The 20,009-nt window shown below is 40.0% G+C and overlaps 1 protein-coding gene across 2 annotated transcripts in view; it reads left to right on the top strand.

Moving 5' to 3' along the window:
* Positions 1–20,009, top strand: part of Hcs (holocarboxylase synthetase-like protein) — a 348,010-nt gene that overhangs the window by 114,603 nt on the left and 213,398 nt on the right. For both annotated transcript variants that reach the window (XM_076386483.1, XM_076386482.1), the window contains exon 9: positions 11,929–12,223. In XM_076386483.1, coding sequence (XP_076242598.1) covers positions 11,929–12,223 — 295 coding nt within the window. The remainder of the gene's footprint in view (positions 1–11,928; positions 12,224–20,009) is intronic.

The following is a 20,009-nucleotide window of genomic DNA, read 5'->3' as shown; positions in this document are numbered from 1 at the left end:
CTTTAAAGTTGGTTTCATGGATACACCTAATAAGAGGCTGATGTGTGTTAATAAGTTTCTGGAGAAATTCTTGGCGTGGTTTAAGTCCGTTGACATTCCATTGAAGTATTTTGTGGTCCATGATTAGAGTTTTGATTATGTATATATATACGAGTATAGATGGAATTATAAGTTTAGTTCATCTTCACACGACGAGGGGTATGGGAAGAAGAGTGTTGTATCGAGGTTTGGTTCAGGTGATTTGTTCAGTTTTTTAATGATTCTAGTGAAACGATTTTTCAATCTTCGGTCATTTAAATGCGGATATAATTTTTTCATAAAGAAAATTAGAGATATAGTATCATCAGTGTAATTTGAGGCTATTTCTTGCGTGTTGGAAGATCCATGGGCTTTTTCTAGGAAACTCTGAAATTGTTCGTAATTTAGAAGTTTGTTTGGTTCATGTAGTATAGCCTTAATTGGTTGGAGCATTTCTTCTAAACTTTTTCCTGTGGAGACTCTGATTAATTTCTTTTTGGGTTGATTCGTCTTGCTCTGCCTTTCCTGTAATAAAAGGTTATTATCTGCTTTGGGGTCAATGGAGTCTTGGTTTTCTGATTCATCAGTCCTGTCTGATCTCGCTCGTTTTATAGGTTTATTTATAGGATACAAATTCTGGGTTAAGTCTGTTAAATTTGTTGAGTTTTTGATTAACGGAATTACGGTTCAGTATCGTTGGCTTTGTGTTCTTGCTGTGTTTGTTTATCTGGTTACCTTATTCTCGTTTGTGATTGTTATTAGACTTGTTTTGCCTGCGTTCTTGCACTTTTTAGCTACAGTGTCTCACAAAAATATTCGGACACGAAGGTATGTTTAACTTTAATGACCTATATCTATGGTAATTGTGAAGAAAATTAACTGAAACATTTTTCTTCCGATAGAGTATTTATTGTAATTTAGAAATATATATAATATGTTTAATTTAACAGAACTTAATAGTATAATATTATGAATTAAATGATATCACAGACGTTTTTTTAATTACAAAAATATTCGGACAGTGTTATATAATTAATATTTTGTGTGCACAAATTTAACTTTTAGTACTTAGTAGCATAGTCTTTTTGTTTTATCACGTGTCCCAGACGTCTTGGCATATTAGATATGATTTTTTCAAGATATTGTAGGCTTGTTTTTTCCCACTCCTCTCGTAGTCTCATTTTTAATTCTTCCGTATTCCTTATCGGCATTGTTCTTATTCTTCTATCCAAACTATCCCATAGATTCTCAATCGGATTAAGGTCTGGTGATTGAGCAGGAGGGTGTAGGACTGTCGGACATTTATATAATAAGAACTCTTATACGATCCGAGATTTATGTTTTGGATCGTTGTCTTGGTAAAACTTAAAACTTTTTTCAATACCCATATTGACTGCACTTGGTATTAAATTTTCTTTTAAAAGTTGTAAATATTTATTCTTATCCATAGTATCTTTCCTACTCCTCTGCTTGATATGCTACTCCAGACCATAACGTTTCCTCCACCATGCTTAAGGGCCTAGGGTAGTCACGTGACTTTACGAGATTTCTTGGTCGGTATCTGCCGTTACAGTTTTCTTTACAGAAATAAAATTATCCACAGACATGTGGCTGCCTAATGAATGCAAGATGGAGCCACACTATGATTCCCCCTCCACTATACACACTACTATACGAGCCGTATGTACGTGAATTCGGCCCTTCGGATCACTTCGGATAGCTTCGGAAAGACGAGAGAGAAGGCAAATGTCAAATCTTACTCTCGCGTTTCTAAAACGCTATTGTGGTTTGGTCCAAGTCGCCCGCAAGCGGCATTGCGCGGCACGAGTCACTCGTAAAATATTTCGAGTGGAAACTCTGGTTTATCTGCAAAACTAAATCAGTTTAATAAAAATTACTTTTCGAGTTTATGTAACTTGAATGTAAAAGATGATATACTTACAAGTTTTACACTTTCTCTTTCATTTATTATTTTTGGTCGTCCACTTTGCGGAAGTGATTCAATCCTGTCCTCGTTTTTATATCTGTTGATGATATCCACCAAGGTGCTTTTCTTTAAATTAAGCATTGCAGCGATTTGGCGATACAACTTTCTTTTTTCCCAATGGAAAATTACTAATTGACGCAGATTAAACGAAATGTTTCTACTTTTTCGACTCATTTTTACGATAATACACTGAACTGTTTCGTAACACTGACTGTTGAACATTGAACACAACACAACGCACTTGTAAACAAACATTCTGTTTTGATTTCCACTCTTACTTACAAGCAGTATTGCCGGGCAACTGCTAGTAAACATATTACAATACAAAGTATGTGTCCGAATATTTTTGTAACACGTAAAATAGATGTGACTTCAGTCAATATTTAATCTCATAAAGGTGTATTAAAATATATTAGTAATTTTTACATATTTGCAAGAGAAATAAGTACTCTATCTAAAAAAACAAGTTGCAATTCAATCCTCCTATAATTGATTAAGATATATAGCATTAAAGCCAAGCCTACCTTAGTGTCCGAATATTTTTGTGAGTCACTGTATATGGTCTTCTTGTTTACAGAGAAAACATTTTAGTGTGTCTGATGAGGGATATATCCAATATGTTGTATTATCGTGCTTAATTTTTATAGATTCTGGTAGTCTATGTAGATCATCTGGGTGAATGTAAATTTGACGTCTAAAACTGAGAATATGTGGGTAACCTTCTTCAGACATTCCTGCTCTTAAGAATGATACCGATGAGCCTCTGTGTATGTCTAGATTATCAATAATTTCTTCTATTGTTGAGTGCGGAATTGTTGGATAAACATTGGAGAGAATTATTCTTTTATATTTGCTTATAAGCGGACAGATCTCTAGATTGGTGTCGTTGATTTGAAAACTGGTATACTTATTTGTGATTTCATCTGCAATCTCCTTGCTGGCAAGGAAGACGCAGATCCTACCATTTGAAATTCTCGACATGAATCTTATATTCATCGAACTTGTAAGTTTTCCTAGTGCAAAAGCGTAATCTTGAATTTGTAATCCATCTTTTGCTTCAATTACAATCGCTTGATCCTTTTTTGGAAAGCAGTCATTTTGGACAACACTTTTATAACTGGTTGTGGTGTTGCAATGAAGTGACACAATTAAACAATTTATTACAGTCACTGTTACATTTGCACTTAATTTTACTTACTGGTCTCTGTAGGTACGAAACCCCGAAGAGAGATACACGTTACGCGTGTCACGTTAGGCACTTGCGGACTCGCGGACTATTTGTAAACACGTCCGTATTCTACGACTGCTCAACTCGGACGGACTCAATGTTTATTACCCAGGTCTCTTTTAACCCAAACGTTGTTTGACTATATTTTATGGTCCACTCAACGTCTGTACGAAATATCAGAGCCTTCTCGGTACGAAGTCGAAACAGACGACCACTGATTATTAATCTTTGCTCTTACGAGGATAGATTTTAAAAAGTCAAATATCATATTTGTAGGAATAAAATTGTTAAAATCTATCCTTTATTGAACAATTCACGAGTAATATAACACGCGACAGAAGAGATACAGAAAAAGAATAGGAAAAGAACAAGCGTCACAAAGAACAGCGTGGTCGTAATCGTAATCGTACTCGTAACTTTGCCGTGATCGTGTCGTTTTCGTAATTCGCGTTAATCTGACCTCGCGCGCCGCGGACGCATCCCTTTATCTCGTGCCGATCGAACTTTCTCGATTGATCTGGAACTGTCTTCGCGGTGTATTCTTAGGTAGGACCTTAGAACAATTGTACAAAGTTTCATTAAAATCGGCGATTAACACTTCCCAAACTTCCCTTGTAAGTAGGTTTTGTATTTTTCTTCGCCGTCGTCTTTCTTGAGACCTTTTTACGTGTTCGTTATGAGGAAGATGAACGTTGTTCTACTTCTGGTTCGTGAACATCTCCACTAATCTTCGCCTTTCGTTTCTTTGATGCTAACTCTTTTTTCAGTGATGGAACCATACGTTTCTTCGATGCCAACTCCTTTTTTGATGATGTAGCCACACGTTTCTTCGATGCTAACTGCTTTTTTGATGATGCAGCCACACGTTTCTTCGATATCAACTCCTGTTTTGGTAATGGAGCCACAATATCTGCTTTACTTATATCCGAAACTAAGCTGCGAAGATTTTGATAAATATACCACTGACGCTCCAGAAATAAACCAACTGACTCTATAATTTCTGGCATTTGACGATCGGAGGGTTTTAAAAGAAGATGAAACGACTCCACGTTCTCACTGTCTGCAAATTTCTTCGTTTTTATACAGTCCGTACAAATTATAAAGTGATGAAATTGTGTTATGCCAACCAATGACTTATAGAATGGTTTAAGGTAGCTGTCCCACTCATACCAAACAACTTTCTCGGCCGATACAGCTTTATTATAACCACCAGGTGACAATTCCACAACGCACTGCAGTAAATCTTCATACGTGTCAATGTTACTGACGGCGCACAGTGGCCCGTTTTATGATTTTAGCGGGACAAAACCCAATTTCTTCATATGAATATTTTACGACAGTATAATTATATAATTGTAGTTGAGGGTCTAACAAGTTCAAAATACAGTATATTAATGTATATAATTGCCACAAAACCTTAAAAAAATAGTGATAAACTTGCGCTGTAGCGATAGCATATTTGCCTTAGTATCAGCCTAAACGACAACAAATACCTAGAAAATATAACTAACCTATTGGAACAAACCCATCTATTAAAAAAACTATGAACTACTTGCTCCCAAAAGTGAAATACCCACTACTATACAATACCTCAGACTAACTGTAAACAAATCGTGTATGCACATATACTCTGTAAAGACACACACGTTGTACACTAGCAAATGTATAACTAACGTGGTCGCTAATGACTTCCTTAAGCCGATGCGACCTTAAATAAATAAATTAAAAAAAAAAAAAAATATTTGCCTTAGTAAGATATATTCAAATATAGTAGATGCTTGGACTGATTTTTAGCTGTTACGGATAAAAATATAAACTTTGAGTATATGAATTCGAGTAAGGAAGGTATCTACATACATTATGAGCCGTTATTACATGATTAGACACCTTTAATTACAATATATTAGGTTTTATTTATAGTGTAATATTTAAGAATCACACGAGAAGCAAACTAATATTTACGAGGTTATCAGAACAAAGATATACAAAGGTATACTTTAATTCCTCTTTTATTCGATGCCACAAAGTCTTGGCTTACTGTGTACAAAGTTTCAACTACATCCATGTGCGCATTTATAAGTAATTGTCAATTTTATAGACTTGTGAATTCTGCGTAGAGCGAAGAGTACTTTGTCTTGCGGATATACTATAGAAACGGAAAGCTTTAGGCAGTATGCGAAAGAAACGATAGAAATGTATGTAAATCTTTATGGTTGGCATTTTATGCCAGTTAGCGTTCATAAGATTTTAATCCATGGAGCTGATGTAATTGATTCCTTATTATTGCCTATTGGGCAACTATCCGAGGATGTTCAAGAAGCAAGGCATAAAGACTATAGGAATATAAGAGAACGACATAGTAGAAAATTTTCAAGAGTCAATACAAATACAGATATTTTCAATTATTTACTGTTTTCATCGGACCCTGTTGTCAGCAATTTAAGAAGCATGCGCATAAAGAAAAAGAAAAATTTGCCCGAAGAAGTATTGTTCCTTTTACAAAAATCACAATTTTCAAACACTGGAGAGCAACAAATTTCATTAGATAGTTTAGATATGGTATCTGATATTGAGACCTTCGAATAACAATAGCGTGCATATAGCACTTTTCGAATTATAGGTTTTGTCCCGCTAAAATCGCGAAATCGATCACTATGCGGCGTACTTCGCCTTGAAAATACCGAAGTAACGATCCGGCGCGAATTTCGTATGACCCGTAAGGAGGAAATTGAATAAAATCGTTTTGTTCAGTCTTCGAGCCACTCGCCATTGCAGATACGATAGCAGAACGTTATTTTTATTTTGCCCAACGCAATTGTCGCAGAAAAGAACCAAAGTTTCGATTTCTTTATAGGTTTGCAGGTGATAGTGCAAGATGCTCACGACGCAATTCGGTCCTTTATAAAAGCAAGATATTTGAGTTCGTACGATACAGTTCGAAATCCTCACCTGAACTTTTTGTTTTTCATTTGTAATTCTAAAGACTGCGCACTTTTTCGTTGCCTTGAAGTAAGTCGTACCAGGTTGTTGTGGACTAACAGGGTAATGAACTATTTGGGCGAAATTGAACGACAGAACCGTTGCCGTATCTTCAGTATTTCTACATCAACTTTGATAGTACGTTCATTGATTTCGGGTTTTGTGGAGATGATTGAGAAATTGATTCAGCTTCTCTTCACGTTCAACGTCAGGAACGTTTTTGACTTGCGTAATCGATAGCGTGTTTCCTATTGAAAAAGAAGACTCAATTCAATATCTGCGTTTGACACAACCTTAGAATAAGCAAAAAATGACCTAATTACCACGACAGATATCGCAGAGATCATCCGCCGGTTTCATTACTGTAACGTAGGGTATGTACTTGGCCCATATGCGTCGAAAACTGCGATTACTCATCTTCGGTTCGTCATCATTGAGGGAAGCAATGTATTTTCGATAAATGGAGGACTTTGTCTCGTTCGATGGTAATTTCATGACGCGATAGTCTTTAAATTTGGGAAGTCGTCCCGGCAATGGAAGAGCCAATAGATCGGCTGTATACTCGATGAATTTGACAGCTTTTTGGATATTAGCCGGTTTAAACGCTTTCGGATTTGTAGGTGGTTTACTCGCTAGTCCATGTACTCGTACTGTTGTACCGTGTGCTTGAAAATGATGTACTAAGTGTTCGTAACGCTTCTTCCCACATGCATGTACAAAAAGGAAAAGCGAACGACAAACAGATACGTTGTAGAAGGTAAAATCGATCTTATGCCTCGTAACTTCTCTATCCTTTCTCTGTCCATATTTCTTCCGTTCGACAAGCTTCGAATAAACACTTTCTAATTCTTCATTACATATCATTCCGGCTTCGATATGACTTAGTATCACTAAATCGAGTTCATTCTTTGCTAATTCTAAACAATTGTTTCTCCTATTCTCGATCATTTTTCGTGGTATAATTGTTTGGCATTTGTTATTACAACAATCTTTTGAGAGAAATTTGGTTACCAGCTCCTCTTCCTCTTCATCGACAGCAGATACATCCATCCTAACGAAACTTTGTTCCATATCATCTTCTGCCTAAGACAAATATAGTTCATTATCATCGCCATTCGAACTAACATAATCATCGGACCCGTCATTGTCTTCATCGTTTTCAGGGAAATATTGACTGTGGATGGCACTAAACTCCTCATCAACACTAATTTTTCTGAAAAAGACGGCCGGCACGATAACAATGATAACATTTGTAAACTCACTTTTTCAGTGTTACTCGTTTAGAAATCCGAAATTAGCAACTTAACGCGATTAACTAGGATAATATTCCGAGCAGAAACAACACTCGATGTAAGAAATTTTCAAAATTGCCGCCTAAACGACCTGAGTGGCACTCCCCGGAAGCAACCACCGAGGCGGAAATGCACCCCGCGAGGGCAAGCGGCAACCCCGGGGGAAAACCCAGGGAAAAACCCAGGGAGACAACGCACCTCGGCAACGTAGCCGAAACTGCGTGCAGAAAGGGACCCCACGCGTAGGGCCCTCCCTTCTGGCTCGAGCATCGCTACTAGCAACATCGGTGGAATTCTTGCGCCTGATTTGACGAATTCATTGTCAGCTTATAATCATTGTAATAATCGCTCAAGAGTTAGAACATAATTTCAATAAATTTCTAACATATCAGAAGTGGGACATAGCCACGTGCTGCGCCGCGTTCGCGGATTTCGTGTGGAACGGCCGACAAAATATTCCGCTCACGGTGACGCGATAGAGACGCCATTTCGCTGTGAGCTGCGTATATAGTGTATATAGTGGAAGAGACAGTGACTCTATTGTGCATATTGTGTATATAATAGTGTATAAGTAGTGATAATAAGTGACAAGATGGGTCGTAACTCTCGTCGTGATAACGAAACGACGAAAAAGCGACACGACAGCTCTTCGGATACAATCGAAGAGGGTGTGCGGGAGCAGAACGCTCGTTTAGAACGCTTAGAGCGATTAATAGAGGCCTCGCTAAGCCGTACAGCGCGTTCGATGTCGCGTTCACGTACGCGTTCACGTACGCGTTCACGTGCGCGTTCTTCTACGCGTCCGCATCGGCGTCCACGTTCCCGTTCTCCGCCGCGCGTACGCTCACGTTCGCGGTCGGATTCGGGTGCTCGCACGCCACCCATGGCGTCCAACCCCATCATGCAGCGGTTGGACCGATTGGAACAATTGGTGGAGAAGTTGGGCAGACAACGGTCGCGATCGTCTTCGCGAGTGCCCTGTCGCGCTCGACCGGGAGATGAACTATTGATACCGGTTTATGACCCGGAAGTGGAGGACCCAACCATTGAACGTTGGGTCAAACAAGTGGACGCTCTGGCCGAAAAATTCGGGTGGAGCGATGACGCCGTGATGCGGCTGATTACGACGCGGCTAAAAGGACATGCTAGGAGGTGGTTCGACGCACGCCAGGATGTGACCACAGCCTGGCGGGACATTCGGGGTTTGCTGAAGAAGCAATTTCGGAACGTAATGTCTTTTAGCCAACGTTTGGAGGACGTTGCGGTGTACAGGGCGAAACCGGGGCAGCGGCTCGGGGATTATTGTTTCCAGAAGCTCGAGAAGCTGCGGAAACTCGAGTTGGTGATCCCGGATGAGCACCTAATTGATGCCGTGATCGGTGGCATACCGGATGCTGCCATAGCCCGTTCGATACGGTCAGCCAAAGTCACCGACGTGAACGAACTATATTCCCTAATGCGGAATCTTGGAGAAATGCCGATGGGAGACTCACAACGGAAGTCGGCAGCGGGACCTTCGCGGTGGAGGCAACCACCACCACCGATACCAGGCGACGATGGCGGGAGATGAACGTTGACACGTTCATAGGGAACTGGCAGGCCCAGTGGCCTGGAGATTCCGATGACTATTGTTGATATTTATTTATATCTATTATTTATGTTTGCGCAGAAACAGAATCGCTGAGGGATAGTCTGGGACTACCCCTAACGAGGCGATCGGAAGCTGCGGCGAGCGATACCATACGTCAAGGACCAGGCGACGAGGTACCTGGGGTACCTCACCGCAGTGAACGACGTACGGGAGAGCGACAACGGGCAGCGCGCCGTGGTACCATGCCGCAGCAGGAGAGGAACGCAGCGATCATGAATGAGTTGGCCGAGGATGGGCACTGGGTGCGCTAGGTCGTGGACCGAGGGTGGACACTGGGTGTCCCAGGTCAAGTTGATTCCGATGTGATACTGGGTATCGCAGAATCAGCGAACAACGATTGACCGAAACAAGCACTGGGTGTTGTGTTGAGGCAGTCGGAGGTTATTTTGAATGACGCTGGGCGTCAGGTCAAAATAACCGAATACAGGGTGCCTTGTCTTCAGCGAGCATTGGTTTGCTCAATCTTCAGGTCATCGTTGGACTTCGTCGAGGCACAGGGTGCCTTGTCTTCAGCGAGCATTGGTTTGCTCAATCTTCAGGTCATCGTTGGACTTCGTCGAGGCACAGGGTGCCTTGTCTTCAGCGAGCATTGGTTTGCTCAATCTTCAGGTCATCGTTGGACTTCGTCGAGGCACAGGGTGCCTTGTCTTCAGCGAGCATTGGTTTGCTCAATCTTCAGGTCATCGTTGGGCTTCACCACTGCAGCGAGCTTTGTAGCGCTCGCCTCATCAGGGCAACGATGGACTTCATCACTACCACGAGCGTTGTAGCGCTCACCTCACCAGGACTACGGTGGATTTCACCATTGCAGCGAGCGTTGTAGCGCTCACCTCATCAGGACTACGATGGACTTCATCACTACAACGAGCGTTGTAGCGCTCACCTCATCAGGACTACGATGGACTTCATCATTACAACGAGCGTTGTAGCGCTCACCTCATCAGGACTACGGTGGATTTCATCATTGCAGCGAGCGTTGTAGCGCTCAGCTCATCAGGGCGACGATGGACGTCGCAATGCAGAACGTGCCCTCTTCGAGAGAGCGTCTGAGGACAGACGTATCGTCAGGATGGCCGAATGTAAGAAATTTTCAAAATTGCCGCCTAAACGACCTGAGTGGCACTCCCCGGAAGCAACCACCGAGGCGGAAATGCACCCCGCGAGGGCAAGCGGCAACCCCGGGGGAAAACCCAGGGAAAAACCCAGGGAGACAACGCACCTCGGCAACGTAGCCGAAACTGCGTGCAGAAAGGGACCCCACGCGTAGGGCCCTCCCTTCTGGCTCGAGCATCGCTACTAGCAACATCGATGGAATTCTTCCGCCTGATTTGACGAATTCATTGTCAGCTTATAATCATTGTAATAATCGCTCAAGAGTTAGAACATAATTTCAATAAATTTCTAACATCGACGTCCTTGAATATAGTTAGACACCAGGCAACGCGGAGAAAAGGGAACAACTAACGAGAAACTGACGAAACGAATTGTTTACCTTTAACAGCTGTTTTCTCGATAACTTGATTTCGCACGTAAGCCCCCTTTTCATAGACCAGGTCACATATATCAATCGATCCGCATTGACAAGTATGTTACGGAAACAGAATACGCTCTTAGCGGAAATGTATTACAACTGAGAAATTTCATCGTAAAGTCTTCATATTGCTGTCAATATTCTCAGCAGGATGGTCATCTTTCTTGTATACATATGACTTGTGCGCATGCGCGGAAGCCTACAGCAGCCACCTTTCTTGCATACTAAAGTGTAGCGTCTGATACATTTATCGATGGGAGTAAAGTGTTCGATTAATATATCGAACAACTTAATGATGCGCTATCGGTTCTATTTGAATTTGTTACGATTATTGTTTCAACAATTCACCATTGTCGGAACGCTTGTAAAAAACAAAATATTTTATTTTCATTTTTATACTACACAAAAACAAAACGTGTTCCGTGTTCAACATTCATTTTAGTAATTCGGTTAGTTTTGACTAAAACTAAAAGGGTGATTACAATTAGTCTGGGCTAGGCTTGTTTAGAGAAGGAGGAGCGTGACAGTATCTCCCCATAACAAAGATCTGGATTCGATTTGTTCCAAGATTTAAAAAAAATAATACAACTTTTAAGTGTCTGAGAACCACATGTTTAAGTCTCCAGATATCTGAAAAATTGTTTTATTTTATATGTATGCAAGAAAGATGACTGCCGCAGCTTCCCGTGTACAAAAAAGATGGCTACCGTGCTGAAAATATTGACAGCAATTTAAAGACTTTACGATGAAATTTCTCAATTATATTACATTTCCGTTAAAAATATGTTACTAATATACTCGTCAAAGCAAATCCATTGATATATAATAAGTCGAATTTCGTGTCCTGTCACTTTGCTGGGAATGTTTCTTCATCAGATATTCTTGTAGTTGATATTAAAGTGTTTTTAAAACATTATTTACAGGTGTATTTTGCACAAACTAAATTGGTAGTATTTTGAAATCGTTTTAACGCCAGTTGCAAGCATATGTAATAAGAAATAGAGATTTCTATTTAGAAATTTAAATGTGATCTTTATAGACCTTTTCAAAGCCCTTATAAGATGAAACAAATATCCACATCATATATGTCCCTCTTGGTACCATGTAACTTTTGTCTAAAGCAATTTGTGCGTATCATTTATATTTTGTGTTGTTCCAAGATAAATCACATACCCCTGATATATAAATTTGGATAATTTTATATTTTATAGTCCAATGGAAATTACGTTTTGTTTGTTTCAGAAACTGAACGTAGAAGTCAAGATTCTACAGCAACTTCCATAAGCACACCAGAGCAAGAAAATCAATCTTTAACTAACAAAGCAGAAGTCGCTTATGATAATGTTATTCAGCATCAAAGTGTATCATATTCTGGTAGTGGATTGTTTGATACGTTGGATTCAGAAGAAACACCAAATGTTAAACAGTTTAGGCAAACTTCTGACAGTGATATTAAGAATATAAATACATTATCTGGGCAAAAAGATTCGTATCATACGAGAGAGAGTAAAGTTACGCCATTCAACCATACTAGCAAGTAAGTATTGATATTCATAAAATAAGTCAATAAATTTTACAGAATGTTTCAAAATTATATGGCATAGGCATCCGATAGACAGTATCCGTACTGACAGTACCGTCATAGACAGTACTTTACATCTATGGATCGGTGATTTGTTATTGTTCTGGCAAAACCAATCTTGATCTTAACCTTAAAAATCAAGACCAAATTGGTCTTATTGCAACATACTGCAGTAATCCTTCCTTGTATGTTCTTGAATTTGATCTTTTGAAAAATGATGTTAAAGTTTGATTTACTCTTTACACTGACTTTATGTACAATCTGCTTAGATTTATTTGATTTATTAGATTCTTACAGATATAAAGAAATATCACAGTACCAAATTACATGGTGTTGTACAGGGTGTCTCAGAACTGGTGGTACAAGTGGATAGAAAGGCGATTCTACATAAAAGAAATAAGCGAACATGTAAAATAAATTTTTTTGATATCGTGCTTCGTTTTCGGAAAAATTGACTTTGAATTTTAAGCGAGTACAAGTGTACCGAAGTACGGATTCAGATACTTGAGGAGTAAACGAGGAAAGAGGAATGCTTCTAGCTTACCGAAAGGACAGTTAGTGGTCAGGCCAAGAGTGTTCCCCTTACCCTGCGTGCCCTTTAAGCACCCAAAAGTGTACTTCCATATGCTTGCACCTGACCATAATTCGAACTCAACTTTTGTTGAAAACGAAACACAATGTTAAAAAAATTTAATGTATAATTTCGTCTTCTTTTTTTGTATAGAATGACCACCTTACCACCTATACCACCAGTTTTGAGACTCCCTGTATGTTCTACCTTCCTGTCGTATTCTTAAGGTGCGTCTACACCAGCGTTCACGAACGGTATAAGAATTAAATTTCCTAGAAATCGTCTGTTCACGTATCAGTTCGCATACTGTTCTCGATACTCGTGAAAAAATCAAGTAATCCATACTGGAGAGTACTGTTCGCGAACACTTTGCGAGCAGCGAGCAAGCAGTTTACGAACGAAAACAGCAGCGTGTCTAGATTCAAGCTCGTGAGCAGCTTACGAATTGCTTTCGAATAGTTGCAGGCTGTGAGCTTGGGAACAGACCCTTTGATGTACCGCTTCCCCAGTGAATAATATTCGATCTTTGCTGAGAAGCTTGTTATTTACTATTTGCTGTTTGCAAAAATGTCTACACTACTTACGAACACAATTCACGAGCTGAACGCAAGCTGGTCGCCAACTGTACTGTGAACCCGCTATTAGGATGATAAGAAGTTTGCAAACAATTTGTTGACGATTTACACATTTTTGTGCATTATAAAATGGAACTGTACAGGAAGTAACATGTATACATTTTAATATTTTAAGAGGTGTTAGCACCATGTTTCGAAACAAAGAGTAACTTGGGCATATCAGAGAGACCGACACATTGAGAGTTCACTTGAAGAATTCGGTTGCTTGAAAAGGTCATGTTAACACGTGTTAAGATACTCATAGACACAAGTCTTTTAATGGAACTTCTACTATAAATGGTCCCAGCTTTATCGATAACTAGGTCCTTCTTGAATAGCTGACTGCCAGCAATTTTTTGGTCTACACTTCATCTGTGTGTGTTATCCACGTTCTCTTCCACCAGTATTTCCGAGTTTTAAATCTTTATAAAAGTTAAACCGTAATGTACCGACCTAGCTTGTCGTACATGGAATGTTCGCAGATAGAGCGGCTTACCCATGAACAGGGACTGAAATTTGTGTGACGTGCGGTTAAGAAATGAAGTTCATAGACTAGGATTCCTCTTATATTAATATGTAACCAAAATCGATACTCAAAGCTATATAACTAATATCTAAGCTTATGCAGTATTTAGCTACCTATAAACTTATAATTATTTGAGTCTTTTTAATTAATAGAGAGAGAACAATGGTCAAATTATCATTTCACTCCACTGAGTTAATAACTATCAAAATTTAATTATTGACAGAATACTTTCCATTTTGAGATCACTTATGAGTTTTGATTTACGCATATAGCAGTAGTAGATTAAGGTCAATAGGTCGAGGAGCTGGTTAAAGATGCCTCGGTCGGTAATCAAGGAGCTGGCTATGGCTGCCTAAATGTAGAGTAACGAAGGAGCTGATTAAAGCTGTCTTGATCGAAGAAACCCAGGAGCTGGTTAAAGCTGTCTCGGTTTGATTAGTATCAGTGGGACTCGTTGTGTTCTAGATTTGCATCAGAACCTTGAACTCTATCTCTGAGCGCTTGCTACCGTTGGCAACGCCGTATTTATACTCACAAGGGAACTACCCGAAGTGATAATTTCCGATTTTGATGCAACTTTATAGGTCGGTAGAGAAGCCAAAAATATTCGGCACCTATTTTTTTATTTCGGCTATATTCGATTTTAAAGGGGTGAAAACAGCCCCCAAAACATATTTGGTCTCCTATCTCGAAAACTATTGGGTATAGAAAAAAAGTGTAAATTGGGCGATTACGTATTTTTCAGCAATGAATCCATCTGCATAAATAGTTTTTAAAAATACCTATTTGTTTAAACAATATATTGAAAAATGTCATATTTTTGTTAATTTTTCAGGTAAAATATAAATCGATTTTCTCGCAAATTTATGTTTAGGTACTATATATCATAATGCAAGATACGGATATTTTGGAATTTTGAATTTTTGCCTTATAAACAAAATAATTACATTCACATTTTGGAAACGAGCCCTGAAACAAATTATTCTAGGAAAATTATATATTTGTATGATGTTTTCACCATTATGTAGTAATATATGTTGTAAATAGTTCATTAAAAGAAGTCCAACAAGGAAATGTGAAGAAGGGATTCATAGTGTATACTTTTATACGTCAAAAATGTTTGAAGTAGGTAATTTGGGCCTTCCACTTTCATAAATGAGAAATAAACAAGCTAGGAAATAACATCGCTCACACTGAAAAATCCCAAAATGAAATCAGTCCTCCTCAGAGATTTTTACAAACGTAAACGATATTAGGCCCAAACAAAAGCCTTTGATTATGGTCCAATTGCCCTCATACTTGTAGGCTTAAGGTCTTGAGCATGTTACAGATAACTGACGCTTTAAGCTTTCTATTCTTTTTATGACAGTTACTTGCTCCGACCCCATGATTAGTTCAGCGACGATAGAAATCTGAACATTTCAAGAAATAATAGGAACCTTTCACGCTAACGTAAACAGCAGTGCAAATAAGTTTATAATTTTTGCTTCAGCCAACAGTTTTTCGCCGCGCTCGTGCTGATCATCATCAGCTGTGCATTGGTTTCTAACGTTTTAATGAAATATTTACAACATATATTACAACATAATGGTGAAAACATCATACAAATATATAATTTTCCCGGAATAATTCGTTTCAGAGCTCGTTTCCACAGAAAACACGGATAAACTGTGAATGTAATTATTTTATTTATAAGGCAAAAATTCATAATTCCAAAATATCCGTATCTTGTATTTTGATATATAGTATCTACACATAAATTTGCGAGAAAATCGATTAACATTTTACCTGAAAAATTAACAGAAATATGACATTTTTCAATATATTGTTTAAACAAATAGGTATTTTTAAAAACTATTTATGCAAATGGATTCGTTGCTAAAAAATACGTAATCGCCCAATTTACACTTTTTTCTTATAGCTAATAGTTTTCGAGATAGGAGACCAAATATGTTTTCCACCCCCAACTTTGGGGGCTGTTTTCACCCCTTTAACATCGAATATAGCCGAAATAAAAAAATAGGTGCCGAATATTTTTGGCTTCTCTACCGACCTACAAAGTTGCATCAAAATCGGAGGTTATCACTTCGGGTAGTTCCCTTGTCAGAGATTGCCTCCTACCTTCGGACCTAGTGATTTTGTATTACTAAATATCAGCAGAATTTCGATAAATCACGAGTTCAATGCGCTGCGTTGAACTTTTTTCTTTTGATGAACTTTTTACCAACTCCAAATCTTTTCATACAAAAGCGCAAGGCGTAAACCCATGCCACGGTGTTGCTTTTTACTAGGTTATCGATAAATCGAAATCTATGACACCCAAATTATTGAAAATTTCTCTCTCCATTACACACACCACCGCACGAGTCGCGTATGTATAAGCTTGGTCCTTGGGGCCACTATGGGCAATTTCGGAAAGTCAAAAGAAAAGGTAAATGTAAACTGAATTTTATTCTCTCACTCTTGATACTGAAACGTTATCGAGCCACGCGCGATGTTTTTGAAAATACAAATATTTTCACTTTCCAACATACAGTTCAAAGGAAACTCTTCGGTTAGATCCTCAAAGGGTTGTATGAAATTTCTTAGGGTAAATCTAGAAATTAAACGATGACACTTTGCAGCATATCTCGTGCCAATGTGAATTTCTTATTAACAATTAAAACCAATCTATATACAAGCTGTACTAGAACGCGTAGTACAACCGCGAAAAGCGTGTACGTATTATGAGGTGGCACGATTGCCAATCACAAAGCCAAACTTTTTCTGAGGCAAGAGAGGCCTTTAATGTGCACCATCGAGAGTCTAATGCGTTTCTAACATCTATTTTATGCTCAAGCGACCTCGGTTATTTCGGCAGCCTAGATGAGAGCATTGGCAGGAGACAGGGGTTAAATAACATCGGAGCCATCAGAGCAGTTTCTTGCGGCGGATCTTCGGAATCGGGAAGTGGCCAGGGTACCAGCGGCTTCAGTGTCACTCCGCCTGGCGAGTGAAGTGACGCTTAAACTGGGAGGCTGTTTCGGCCCATCGAGCCGTTCAGGGTGGATGCATGATGAGAGGGCTGTACCGCGGATGCATGAAGATGCACCGAAGAATGGGAACCAGCCAACGAGCGCGAGGTTGGCTACATCGCTCCGCGTTCCGAGAAGAAGTCCTACACGGAGAGGTGTAGGGACGCTGCTACGGGATCCATCTCGTGGGCAGACGATGGCAGCGAGGACCATAAGTACAGCGTCTAATACTGCGTCTCGGATCGTCGCTGCAAGAAGAGTTCCAGGGGGACTCAATGGGACCCAAGGTCGTGCGACACGAGCGAGCTAATCGGGGCACGGTGGGGAAAGCGTCGCGTGCCGAGATCCTGCCGCACGCAGCGATCTCGGTCTTTTTGTTGTACGGGACGCCGACTGGGTCGCAGATGGTAAAACATGGTAAAACGCCATGATGATGCGCACTAAATGCTGCTCTGTCCCAGAGAAGGTTCGACTGGGTGACGTGCACTGATGCCACTGATGTTAGTTTCAGTAGACAGTGGTGCTCTTCTCGCACTTTGTTGTCAGGGACCATAGGTAACTTATTGGTGGCTTACTCAACATTTTTACAAAACTTGGCTTAATGCCCTTTCACATAAAGCAAAAAGCCCGTAGGCTTTCCTGTCGATGAATATATCCAGTACACCGCACCATCATATTTAATCTGTAATGCTTCAGGCAATTTTTTGACATTGTCAGAATTAACATTGACTTGCCTGCGAAAACTTAAAACGTATGCGTGCCTGGGAGCGTTTGGTTGTTACTGTGTAACGACTCGCGACCATTTCGACGGTATTAAATTCTAACCATTAACCAGATCGGTAATGTTTTTCAGTAATCATTAAATTTTTAATAGTATTAAAACTTTATCCTAAACAGAAACTTTAACCTAAACCATATCCTAACCTCAATCCTCTAACTGAAACAATCGTGCTAGCAACGCGCTACACGCATGCGCATATGTAGTAAGACACTTCCACCTACTCATATATACAACATCGGAACTTTATCTAAGCAGCATCCTACGGCGTGCTTCTTCGCATTTGCTGACAACAGGCCTATCAGACGACGAGTTTCTCCGGATGGCTACACAAGCACTACCACACGCATGCGCCAGACATTGGGACATATTAACAACGAATATCCTGTAACAATTCCCGTAATCATTTGATGGAAGGAGGCAATCTCCGAGTAGAATTTATACTCGGTGTCTTCAACGACAGCAAGTGCTCAGAGCCAGAGTTTAAAATTTTGAAGCTAGCCCAGAATACGACCACTCCACTGATCCTAACTAAACCGAGGCAGCTTTAGTCAGCTCCTGGGTCACTTTACACCGAGGCAGCTTTATCCAGCTCCTTGGTTCCTCTACATTGTGGCAGTTTTAACCAGTTCCTTGATTACCGACTGAGGCTCTAACCAGCTTCTCGGCCTATCTTTATCTATTAGCGTAAATCAGAGCTCATAAGTAATATCAAAACGAAAAGTATTCTGTCAATAAGTAAACTTCGATAGTTACCAACTCAGTTCAGTGAAGTGATAATTGGACCATTGTCCTCTTTCTATTAATTAAAAAGGTTCAATTAATTATAAGTTTAAACGTAGCTACACACAGCATAAGTTTAGATATTACTTGTATAGCTTTCAATGCTAATAGATTTTATTATATGTATGACTACGTGCAGATTCGCGTTAACGAATGAACCAGGCAAGGTGTGACGACGAACACAATTTATTATAGCTAAATCTTATAACTACGTATTATAACTGAGTACTATAACTACACCTTATAGTTAAGAGGCCTTGTCCGGCGGATCGGTCTGGCGGGTCACCTAACGCGCGGCTAGGGCCGCTGCGCCTGCTAGTGGATCTCGGAGCTACTACTTCGGCGGTTGATGCTGGTCGCTTGGTTGGAGTCGCGGACTTCTGGAGCTGGATCGGTCGGAGGAGTCGAAAACTCCTGGACTGTCACTCGCTTATAGCGTGTGGTTCGGGAAACAGACTGAGACGGTGGTTGAGCAGGTTCGGGGTGGCATGCGCCTACCCGCTTTCTTCCGGCGTGCGCCTGGTCGGTGACCCCGAGTAGCTTCCGCTAATGACCAGAGGATAAACGGGGATCTGTAAACTGCCGGTTGGCATGCGCCTGTCCAGTGGATCCTGTTACAGGTTCACAAACAGTGTGGATACAGGAGAGTGCTTTGGAGCCGTTGTGCTTATTGCACGGTATAGCTCGTTATGGACGGCTGGCACGCTCTGTCTTTGCTGGTCGTTGCGGCTGCTTATCAGTTAGATAGCCTACACGTCTTATCGCGAGATCATGCCACGGGATCGAAAAATTTACGTCAATCGTCAAGGCTACAGGATCCAAAATTCAGTTAAAATTAATGAATATCATTGAATAACAATAATCTTGTCTATTGGCTGTAATTCATGAGCTAACTCAAAATGCTCACTATAAGACAGAAAATGTTAATATACCCATCTTTACGTAAATTGTCTATTCCAAATACCCAAACATCTGTTATTCGTGAATATTGAAAGACCATACAAGGCTATCGTCGAATAACACTAAATCTGCTTATTCCTTAGAGTATAGAGGGAAAGTCTAAACACACCCTATGAAATTTCGGACTAGAAAGGATTAATTTGTACACCATCCGATTAATCTTTTGATCCAAATCTACACACAAAAAAACTGTATACATTACCAGAAGTATTGGGATAGAATTTGAAGGAAAACCGCACACACAACGGGAATACTGCGGGAAACGATTAGGTTTGTAGGAAAACTCGGCGGCTATGATGAATATTCACACAAACGTTCCATGCGAAGGTTTTTCGAAAAACTAGTTGCAGTTTCTTGAAAAACTCGTCGGGGACTCAGACAACACCTGATGTTGTTAGATACCTGGCTCTTCCCCCATAGGCCCTTAGCTTTACTAAAGGCTTAGGTTTTCCGAAAACCGAATCGACGCGCGAATAAAGTTCTTCAATGTTTGAT

Source organism: Calliopsis andreniformis, chromosome 10 (assembly GCF_051401765.1).
Source record: "Calliopsis andreniformis isolate RMS-2024a chromosome 10, iyCalAndr_principal, whole genome shotgun sequence".
NCBI classification, from domain to species: Eukaryota; Metazoa; Arthropoda; class Insecta; order Hymenoptera; family Andrenidae; genus Calliopsis; species Calliopsis andreniformis.
The sequence above is the reverse complement of the archived record's forward strand: the minus strand, read 5'-3'. Positions and strand labels throughout refer to the sequence as shown.